A 12293-nucleotide genomic window follows, 5' to 3' on the forward strand; every position below is an offset into this window, starting at 1 on the left:
CAACTCATTTTCATCCTATCTAATCAACATCAAATGTTCCAGAATGTACCTGATATTTCAGTTACGGGAGTAACACATCCAAATCCAGCAACTTTTGCGTGCTGCATTACATAAAATAGGATGAAAAAGAGTTGCTTCCGTGAAATAGTAAATTAATATCATTATTGTTACAGATGTGAAGATGGTTCTGAATGAACCTAAACCGGTCGTATGAATTAAAAAAAAATTTGCAATCAAGACGGACTATAAGTAACATTATAAAATCACTGATTGCTGTTATCCCATCAGACATTACGTCTGTTTTTGCAAAATTTGAGGTTATTTGTATTTTAGGCACATTAGGCATCTAAGTAATATTAGCTACATATTTTCGTGAAAAATTAATGTACTTACCTACTTAAGCACTCTCACATTTTATTTTACTTGTAGGCCTGACACTGCAAGTTGATAGAGGTACTAAATATCAAACTGTCAAGGGCTTTGGAACTGCATTTACTGACTCTGCTGGGATTAATGTATTTTCCCTTTCACCAGATGCTCAGCAAAATCTCATGAGGTAATAATAGCTAACGTTAGAATTATTTAAATACATTTATTTGTTACTTATATCCATATTTTATGGACCATATTCTTTGTGAAGGTAACAAGGTAGTAGATTCCACTTAAACAGTCTGTTGTGAAAATTTATATAAGACTATATTCAGGATATTTATATGCACTGTCTATCTAGTCAATTTCATTTCCATTAATTCCCTCAGGGTCCTTTTTAGAGTAAATGTTTCTTACAGATGTAATTGCTGAATGGTGATATGCCCAGTAGCAGCAACTAGTGAAAAAACTGTGGGAACTTGGAGAGCACAGAGGGTAACAATCAAAATACATTTGGCCTTTTTCATCAAAACCTGGGAAGCTTGTTCAATAACAAATAGTAAATAACTATGGGAAATTAAAAAATCTAAAGATATTTCTACAAATGTGTTACCCATAACAAAGAATTATGCAGAAGTCACAGAAACCAAACTGGTGTCCCCTGACTGATGCAAGCCACTGTAACATCACTGCAGTGACAATATAAGGGTAGAGGGTCTGGCTATATACACAAAGGAGGAATCAAGTTTGAGGTCAAAGAATTAATCCAGTACTCCACTGAACAGCCCTTTGAGTGCTTTTGTGCAGTAATGTACTTGGTGACATATGAGGTAGTGGTTCTTATAGTTAACAGACCTCAGTATAAAACATTTTTACATTCACCAGGTAGTTAGAGTACTACTGAGGCTTAGTAGAAATAACTGGGAAGGAACTGAATGTTATGGTTTCAATATCCATATCATCTTGTATAATGCTGACTGAGAGGATTTATATGTACTGAAGTCTAGCTTAAGTTTGTTCCTCGTGGTTACATACTCAACGGAAACAGAAGTACATTACCTAATAGTGACTGCTAATCTATTCAGAATCCAACTGTCTTCAATGAAGTAGATATGAGCTCTTTAATAAATGGTATGTCTGAACATTATGATTAAATTGTGGCAATGAAATATCCTCATTAAACAAGTTCAGACCTTTAACAAATATACAATGCTGAATGTTTTATATTTATGATGAGTCATAATTATATTTAATTGCTGTACACCTTTTAATCCTACTGGAGTAAATAAAAATTGAATCAGTAAAAACAAAAAATACACAGCAATTTCTGAAACATCCTTGATAAACCAATATTACTGTGCAAAATGCCCACAGGTCAAATAAATAACTAGGCCTAAATAAAAGAGGAACTAAGATACAACTTCACACATTCTTGTTATTGGGAGCTATGTGTCACAATATTTCCACCTCTTGACAGCCTGTTTCTAGTGGTGAAAATTTCTTGTGTCATCTGGATTGGAAACCATTTACCTTCATGTATGTAGATTCATTGACATTATGTCTGCTACCAAGGATTTATTTGTATCTGTAGCTGTGCTGTGATTGCAATATGGCATTTAATATGACTACGTTAACAAACCAGCTGCATAGTCATATTAGCCATTTTCAAACTGTGGCAAACTGCGAAACCATCCGCCTAGTTACTGAATACATTGCACAAAACAACACCAAAAATTCAGCAGATGCTTTGAGTCCAGGTGGAAACACTCCCTCCAGGTCATCCTTTGTTCTCACAATAATCCTGACCTGTACCTTTATTAAGTTGCCCACTTACCCTGTATTGATGTCACCCTTCGTCTCCTGTCATTTTATATGCCATTCCTCCTGTATCCTGACATAGTGTTTTTTTTTTATCCCAAACTTTCTCTCTCTCTGTCATTCTCTCCTTCATGCTCCAGCATTATTTTATGATTATTAGCAAATCTTAGCAATTATTAGTAGATCTGCATATTTTTTCATTGATTGTATCAATACCCATTTGTACTGTGATATAGTGTGAAATTTGAAACATTTGAGAGTGCCACAATAAATTCGTACTGTTACCACCAATTGTAGGCTTAAACCTACTTGTGATCTTTTAAAATTTTTGAGAACAATAGACCTGTCATCATTCAAAGCAATCATTGTCTAATTTCATTGTATAATTAAGTGAGAAATAGATTATTTTTGAGAATTTTCAGGCACTCACAAGACTGTAGTTTCATAAGTTATCATTGTGAGTTCCTTGGTTACATAACTTATTTCATAGCAGATCAGTGTTTGTGGTTCACAGTTACTGTCGAAGAATTCATCACCCCTGAACTTCCTTGTATATCAATGCAAATAAATGTACTTTCTTGAGAATTTTCAGTAGCTACTATTGTCCAGTGAATAATCTACGAGTAATTTGCAGTAAATCAGGGTTTGTCGTTGTTAATGTAGCGGATACTGTAGCTGACATATTGAATTACCTCTAGTTTTCCATTAAAGGAAGTAGCCTTTATATATTACCCACATTTATCATAAATTAACTCTGTTTTTGAGTTTTATAACAAGTATAATTAACATCAAAATGTTTTAGGAAACTGGTAACTTTTACCACAGTTTTTTGTGTTTCCTTCACAGAAATCTCATTTTATGTATTTGCTTTAATTCTTATAAGTAATCATCAACTTTTTAGCTCAACAGATTAAAAGATAATCAGTACCGGAGCGTCATTTAAAGTTATTTCTTCACTGCCCTGTAATACATTTCTCCAGCCAAAATGTAGCCCTACTCTGAATTCTATTCTTGAAGATGGGATGAGTTGGTTGACATTTGTAAGCAGATGGAAATCACCCTGACTACTGTCAAATGATTGGAAACTGGTGCAAATTGGTCAGTTTGGAAAGCTTCCAAGATTTGTGTGCTTGTGATACCATTTCACGAGATACTTCAAGTACTATCCTCTCCTGTGGATCCTGACTCCTCTGCAGAAAGTACAGAATCTATCATTTCTCATCCACTTAACTGTGGGTGAGATCTCTGTGGTTGATCTGGGTGTCCTGTATAAGGTGGGTGGGGACCAGGGAGGACTCAGGGTGTTGTACCAATCCCACTAACCTACAAGTTTGAGGTGCTGTCTTACACAGCAACTGAAACTGAGCCAGTGTGACTCAGTTCACCTGTTTTGGGGAAATCTGTTTCATCATGTGTCGAGAGGAGTCAGGTGCAAAAGGGTAAATGTCTATTAATTGTCAGCAGTTTAAACATTTGGCAAATGATAGTACCCCTCACGAAAATGGCAGCAGGGACAGGAAAGGACATCAGGTCACTCAGTGTGTATGCTTGGGGGCTTCATTCAACATGTTGAAGAGACTATTCCAGCAGCCATTGAGGGACAGGATGCAACCAACTGTAGGCTGTGGTAAACACTGAGACAAATGGTGCCTGTCATCTGGGCTCCAGGATCATACTTGGAACATTCCAGCAACTATCTGAAAAGGTTGAGAAGGCTAGCCTTGTACACGGAGTTTCAACAAGTCCTCAATTTGCAGCATTGTCCCCAGAACTAACCATGGCCCTTTGGTTCTGAGCTGAGTGGAAAGACTGAACCAGAGACTTTGAAGGTTCTGTGGCAAGCTGGGCTGCAACTTCCAAGACTTGAGCCATAGGACCGAGAACTATAGGGTCCCCCCAAATGGGTCAGATGGGTGCTATGCATCAGAGGCTGCTACTCAGGTAGTTGACTGGGATGCACAGAAGGGTTTTTTGGGTTAGGCAACTCTCCATCCAATCCAGATAATGATAGCTGTAGGAAATCTAGAAGTATCAGTGTAAGATCGAAAGAAATGCCTTCTGCAGGTAACAGTATTAAAATCCTGATGGGTAACTGCTGAAGAATTCAAAGAAAGTGCCTGAGTTTACAGCACTCCTGAAAAGCAGTGAAGCTCACATACTACTAGGTATAGAAAGCTGGTTGAAACCTGAAAACAATATCAGTGAGATTTTTGGGGAGCTGGAGTTGGGATGGGGGGGGAGCACAGTTGCTGGCATGAAGCTAACCAAGCTTGACAGCAGTTTTTATTGAAAATAAATGTGATTGGTTGGTGGTTGGCAGCTGGTCACTATTACTCAAGTCATTGAAATGCCAGTCACAAAGTTATTAATCTCCACTGAAAATATACTTTTAATCAAAGCATAGTCAAACATCAAAGTACAGTGTAGATACATGCAAGAGGCTAATTGAGTCTGATTACAAGATATATGGTACTGTAAGGTTTTAACTCTGCATCAGAAAAAGCTTTTTCCATTGCTAGTGGTCACCATACATTAAGATTAATCTAAGCATAGGAGCTGAAAATAAATCACATTCACAGTAACATCATTATTATTGGTTTCAGTTACTTGAATTAACATGATGCAGATTAACTATTGATTATACAGGATAAGTGTCAGACCAATTCAGGTCTGAATGTCAGTCTGACCTACCATTTTCAGTGCAGCATATAGTTCTACTCCACATGGAGATAGACAATTTCTTCTCAAGTTTGCTATATTGGTCAGTATTGTAACACTAAAATCTCAGAGTGCAACTCTGATCTGAGATGTCACATTACACAGCACTAAGATGATATTCAGATATGTATTTAAGTCTTTTAGATCTCATCTAATCACAACTAATCCAGTTGTCAATCACCTCACAACATCCAGAAGTGTTTGGGTTTTCCTGCTTCCTTGATTTACTTTATAAGATACATGCACACCATTGGAACTGATTCAAAGGCTTTGGATTTAGTGCAAGCTAACCTTAGGATCTTGAAGAATACTGCAGTAATAGACAGACAAGATGACACAGTGGGAGGCTATGGAATAGATAAGGCAGGAGAAATAGGAAATGGAGTTAGACACAGAATGTTTGGGCAACTCCAGATACAGGATTAACTGGTCAGGATGGAAGGATGAGTAAAAATATCAATGATGAAATAATAAAAATAAAGTATCACAATGAGAGGAATGCAAGGGCTCAAAGTAAATGTGAAACTAAATTAGTAAATAAAAAGGCAAAATATTTTAAATTATAACACAAACAAAGACCATCACAAGACTGTATAAACTAATTGCATTGAAAATTCTTGCCTCAGTTATGTTAATTTATTTACAGGTCTTATTTCACATCCTCTGGTATCAGCCTGAACATGGGAAGGGTGCCAATAGCTGGATGTGACTTTTCTATACGTGGCTATACATATGATGATTATGAAAATGATACTCAGCTTACAAAATTTAATTTGACATGGGAGGACTACAATCTTAAGGTAACAGTTGTTTTTACAAAATTATTCAGTTTTATTTTTCCCTTGATGTTCATATATATTTCAGCATAAAGTGCTCAATCAGTAAGCATTAAACACCATTCATGTTGAAAATGAAAATTCCGTCCTTTGCTCCACTCCTGTTGTAGCGAACAGTTGCTTTTCGAGAGGTAAGAATGACTTTAGTAAGTTTGCTTACACTTCAGGCTAATTTACCATTACTTTATTACTTAGTGATAATCACATTAATAAATCCTGCCACAGTCATCATCAGGCAAGATTTGTGCATTTGGAGAGTTTGTGATATCATTAGAAGCTTATAATGACTTCAAGTTTGTTTTGAAATATCAGTCCACCTATACAGTTATGCAATACTGTTGTGCACAACCCAATGATGTGACAGAAGTCCCAGTTGTTTAGCTTGCCTCTGGGTGCAAGGAGCCACTTTGACTTTAGGTTGTACCATAGAAGGATTTCCTTCGCAGTGATACATACGTGTGAGGTACCATATCTCTGCAGCTCTTCTTCTTCTCAAGATATTAATTTCTTGCAGAAGGATATTATAATTACTGCTTCATTTACAGACTGCTAACAAACTTTCGGGCAGAATGGGCAGAATTATTGACTTATTGGAAATTAATTTTCAGGGTTATTACTTTATGATTCTTACTCCCTTTTTTTTTCAATCTGATTAATTAATGTAGGCTGATCTGTACTGCTGGCATATTACTCAGTATTGACAAAAGAATAATAGAATAATTTTTTTGTGCTGCAGGAAGTACATAAAACCAAACATGTATATAGTTGCATCAATTCAGAATTAATTTAATTACAAAGCTATTTCTCAGTGCACTTAGCAGCTTTGTTTGCTTTCACCACAAGTTAGCAGTAATCCAATTGAAGCACTCCAAAAATGACAGTGACAAGGGGAGGTAGAGACTTTAGTCTGTTTTAATTTGGATCAGTTACACTATTATTTTACACTACATGCAATACAATCACAAACTTAAGAAACTCTTGAAATTTAAGCATAGTTAGTGTTCAGCTGAAAACATGTTGTCTACAAGTAAAACTGGTTTTGTAAAGGAGAATGAAATGGAGTTTTGCCTTATGATGCTGCCACATTTTTTTATCAATTCAGTGGTGCTCACTACTCACCATATATGCTGGTGGAAATCAATACTAGTAAACACATTCATTTTTAGAAATTATCATAATGGGAAACCTACCTTATCCTCAGTTTTATTCAGCATTAAGTTATGATTTAGTTAGGCAAAGCCAGGGAACACAGACTTTCATATTCATAATCTATAGTATTCAAAGTGATAGTTACTTCCTGTAAAAACACTGTTCAATAAAAAAAATTGGATATATAATGTCAGTTTATGAATTAATATTGAGTAGTTCAGGAACTAGCAGGTTTATAATTTTACTTTTCTTACAAGAGTCCATGTTGCCAATATTTAGCAAGACACAAGTTTTCAAATGTCAAGTGATGGCATGGGTCTTCTGTCGGTGAAAATAATTAATTCTGTTGTTCCCATAATTAAGGTTCCTTTCCAAAAATCTGAATGGTTATTTATGCTCACAAATCTGTACAAACCTTAAACTCTGTGCAGGACCTTTTACAATAAGCTTTTAAATTGTTGATGCTACCTTCCTTCAGCACCTTGGCAAGACATCTTACCAGCACAAGATTCTCACTGGTATCTTACAGTATGTCTGCTTCCTCTTTCCTCTCCATGTAGTCTCCTCATTTACCAAGAAGATGCACAGCAATTGGCTATCTTTGATATTGGTTCTTGCAGAGCTTAAAGTATTTAAATTTATGAATATTCTTATCCTGCCTTTGACTTTCCACATTTTTTTCCAGGGAAAATGCAACAACTTTGAAAATATTCTTTGTCCTTCTTCTTACACTTCTCAGATCCTGTTTCCATGTGATTCACACTAAGAAATTATGTAACATTACAGAGAAGGCTAACAGATGACTTTTTATTGGAAAAGTTAAAATGTGTATAAAATAATCATTAATGTTAGCCAGAAGTCCAAATATCCTGTTACATTACAGAAAGAGAAGCTAAGAAGGTACCCCTTGCTTTCATTTTGAGTGCATGGAGATTTCCAGTTGCCTACTTGATGTGTGCCATCAACCTGTTAACTTTTCACCAGCATGTAAAATTTCATTTTCAACCAAGACAGTGGCACATATAGTGATCACCATTACTTCTAGTCTTGTGTTTGTATATTTAATAGGTCATCCTAAACCCAGGAAAAATAACCATAGGAGCTAAATGTACTGTAATGTGGATGTAAGAATTTCAAGCTTACTGAAGACGGTTTTGCAACATATTCGATTTTTAATTTTACATAATACTTTTGCTGTGTGCTTCTGGAAAATAAACATTGTTTTTATCCCAGGTGCATTCCCCTAGAAGAGTTATGCTATAGAGCAGTATTGAGTTAATATAAGAAAAGTATACAAGAAATCTCAACTGTAGGTTGGCACAATGACAAAGTTTTTTTAAATCCTGGAACTTCAACGTGGTTTGTTGTGCTTCTACCACCATACTCAAACTACAGTGATTCAGGACTGTACTGCTGTACATGACTACTGGTTCCATCATAGTTATGTAAAATTTCATCATCACTTCTTTTCTCAAACTGTTATTTTGGATTCTTCTTGTTCTACCATTTATTATGTTAAGTTTCTTGAGCTTGTATTTAGTATCAACTTTTATAAAGGGTGTTAATATTTTTAACTTCTGTAATACTTTTTTTTTAATGAACGATGAACTTGCAGTAGAGTAGTGATGGACCATAAATACAGTTAACTCTATTTTACCCAGTTAAATTAAAAAATTATGCATTTCCAGTGTTTTCTTTAATTGATTCGAGGGTGTTGTAACGTCTTCAGTCTCCGAAACTGTTATCTGGTGATCTTCCAACCTGGATATTGGGTTGAATCTATCATTAGTTGTATCATTGGCAAAACTCAGATGCAGAATTGTTCTTTTCCATTATTGGATGACATAATAAATGTATAAGTAAAAAAATTATGGCACTTATGATATGAAACAATTAGCCCCCAATTCTTCTTCAGACATTTGACTAACACATACACAAACCTTCTACTGGCTATCATTTAATAGTTGAATGCAGGATGAACTAGGCGTACAATATTAGTGCACTTGACTGCAGCTGGCTGTTTGGTACAGCACTGAGCTTTTCACATTTCATTAATTTTGAGGATGCAACATGAGTACCAGTACCTTGGGTTCAGGAAAACCACCAGTCTCAGAGGTTGGTTGGTTGATTTGGGGGGGGGGGGGGGGGGGGACCAACCAGCAAGGTCATTGGTCTAGCCTCAGAAGTAAATTCCTTAGGCAAGAAAGTTTATTTCCACTGACCACTCCTCACAAGGTACAGAGATTGACACGACACAGAAACTCTGCAAATGGATGCTCAAAGCATGTGAAAAGTGTATCCAGACTCACGAGTTCTGGTGCACATTTGGATTCATTGATGGAAGGGTACGAGCACAGTGAAAACCAAATGCATTGTGTTTTTGATGACAGGACACTGTTCAGCCTGGTGGTGGAGGTATTTTTGTGTTGATGATGTGAATGTTGAACAAAATTTGGTCCTTCATGCATCTGCCATTGTCTGCCTTTGGAAGATTATACAGGAGCCTATTTCTGAATCACATTCATCCATTTCTTTGCCTACAACACTCAGCAGCTACCTTTTGGAGACAACACAACACTCAACACTACTTGACACTAATGATGTGAGGAACACTTGATGATTGATTGATTTTTATTGCCCAAAAACAAAACATTTACAGGGATGTAATTCTTGTAAAAGCAACGTCAATAAATGTACAAACAACAATGACAATAAATACACAAATAATTAATCTATGTTAGAAATTATGCTCACAGAAATCTTCCATTGTATAATAACAATTTTGAATTAATAAAGTTCTTACAAATATCTTAAATTTTTTCAGCTCCAGACTCTTAACTGACTCTGGTAGTTTATTAAATAGCTTTACAGATGTGTGTTTGAAGCTGTTTAGAGGTTTGGTATATGAGCAGTGGTCTTTTCTTACATAATTACGGTGTCATGTGTTATAACTATGTACATCAGAATTCAGATCAAAACTAGACAAGTTCTTTTTAATGAACAAGAGACATTGAAATATGCGTATACATGGCAAGGTCATAATACTAAGTTTAATAAATAATTCTCTGCAGTGAGTTCTAGGTGGTACTGTACGTATCAGTCTGGTAGCTTTTTTCTGGGCTGTAAATAAGCATTTTGAGCAGCAATTATTTCCCCACAAGATTGGCCCATACGTCAAAGGAGAGTGAATATAACTATAATAAACAGAAAGAAAAATTTCCTCATCTAATGTTGCTTGTAATTTTCTGGGCATAAATATTCCTTTAGAAATTTTTGGTGTTAAACAATTCACATGTGCCTGCCAGCCTAAATTATTTTGCAAAACAATGCCAAGACACTTTAGAGGAACTGTTTCTAAGGTGATTCTATTGTTATAAGAAATGTTTAATTCCTGTGTTTTATTTATGTTCATAGACAGGCTACTGGCATTGCACCAGTCAGAAAGTATACATACCTTGAATGAGGTAGAGTTACTTATGTTATTGTTCATAGGCACATTAACACTGCATTGTAACAGGTTGTTGCTCCTCTTCCCAGGAATCAGATGAAAGACTTTCATGTAGAAATGTTGTTTAGATAGTTAGCTTGTAGATAATATCCACTATTTGTGCAGAGGCAATTGGAGGAGATTCTGAGTAATAAGTAATAAGACCTAATTTTGTGCACATTAAATATGGCAACAATGAAATACAGAACAATTCTCTATTAAGGCAATTACATCATTTCAGAGTGAGTTGGTGTAGATGTAAGCTCTCTTACAGCCCTCTACTCTCTGTAGCTGGAGACAAAGTCTCATGGGATAATTCATGACATTGCACAGCAGGTTGACTGCATCAAGAAAACACAAGAAGGTGACGCAAATCTTCAATAAGATAAAAGTGTTCATGAATAACATCAAGGTGACAGGTTGTTAGTGAAGTTGTTGCTTCAGTTACAACCCATAACCAGCGCCATAACAGTTCAACCAATGTAGTTTGGATGACATCTGAACTCGCAAACTAGAAGGCACACACTGGGGCAATTCCTGAGAAAGGAGAGGCCACAGGAACAACATATGCCATTAGTGGGTGCAGCCTGGCCAAGAGGGTGCAATGATGGATGGTTTTGAAGCCACTTCACCAGTCTCCTGCCATCAGTCGAGCTGGCCCTGTAAGTTGCTAGAAAATGACAGAGGGTGTTAGGTGTAGTGTTAGATATAATTTCAAAATGTGTGATGGCCACAACATACTTCTTGATTGATGAACATCCATTTACAGTAGATTTCAACCCCGAATAAATCAAGGATAGTTGCAGGAAAGAACTTTTGTGCAGTGTACATTTGAGTCCTTTTTTTGCCAATCTCTAGAACAAAAAATCAAGAATGTGATGGTGGTCCTCTGGAGTCACACTTGTAATGAAGACATCACTAAGGTATTATATACCATGTAGTAATTGGTCCATAACCTCAATATGGCAGAGACTGGAGTGATTTTGAGAGGTAACAAATCATAATGGTAAGGGCCATTTGTAGTACTGGCACTAGGTAAGCATGTGATGATGTTACCAAAGGAATTTGAAAGTATACCTCTGGAGTGTTGATTTTACTAAGTGAGGTGTGTGGACTGATTTTACAGAGAGTGGTGGAGGATAAGTTTCCATATTAGTTAGTGCACCTGTCATCACTTTGAAATTGCCATAAAGTGTTAAAGTAGCATTGGGTTTGTATATCATTACTAATGAAGTGACTAGGGGAATTGGTGTTATATATTTATCAGTGAGTCTATTTAGTTCTGCTTTCTCCACAGTCCAGGGCACCAGGCAACCTTTGAAGAAGTGTTGGGCACACATTGGTTTAAGAGTAAATTATCTTCCCTAATCCAGGAGAGAAAATTTTAGCATTTCTCACACACAGAATCTTTAATGAGAACAAGGCCCTTTGGAGTGCATCTCATGCACTGCTTCATGAACTGTAAATTCTTAAGCATGGAAAGAGATTACTGCAAAAACACTGTCTCTGTGGGGTTGCTACTGCTAGAAAATTTACTGTCCAAGTAACTTGGTTTTAAGTGAATAAAACTGGAAATTTTCCTAGAAAGGGCACCTGATGATGTCCACAGGTCAAAATATCTGTCTCATCTGCACCCCTAAACTTAAATTGGTAGATTAGTATGGCAAGGGCACAGAAGCACCAGTGTTCATAAGTAACCTCATATGGTATTGGTCAATGAACACATCAAAGTACATTTGTGGGACTGTGTCATGAGACATTGGTACTTCCAGAGGTTCATCACTCAGAAGATTTAATTTCATAGGTTGAGACATATCTGCATTACTCTTGCAGCTGTCACTTTTTGCAACAACTGTGGCATGTTGTGCACTGACAGGGAGTCATTGGATGTGTCGCAAGTAAAACAATGTCAGGCA

The 12293-nt window shown here is 36.3% G+C and overlaps 1 protein-coding gene across 2 annotated transcripts in view; it reads left to right on the plus strand.

Moving 5' to 3' along the window:
- The window catches only part of LOC124615902 (lysosomal acid glucosylceramidase-like), a 296037-nt gene that overhangs the window by 171543 nt on the left and 112201 nt on the right, over nucleotides 1-12293 (plus strand). For both annotated transcript variants that reach the window (XM_047144076.1, XM_047144077.1), the window contains exons 4-5: nucleotides 430-556; nucleotides 5552-5705. In XM_047144076.1, the coding sequence (XP_047000032.1) occupies nucleotides 430-556; nucleotides 5552-5705 (281 nt within the window). The remainder of the gene's footprint in view (nucleotides 1-429; nucleotides 557-5551; nucleotides 5706-12293) is intronic.

The sequence above is a fragment of the Schistocerca americana genome, chromosome 5, assembly GCF_021461395.2.
Source record: "Schistocerca americana isolate TAMUIC-IGC-003095 chromosome 5, iqSchAmer2.1, whole genome shotgun sequence".
NCBI classification, from domain to species: domain Eukaryota; kingdom Metazoa; phylum Arthropoda; class Insecta; order Orthoptera; family Acrididae; genus Schistocerca; species Schistocerca americana.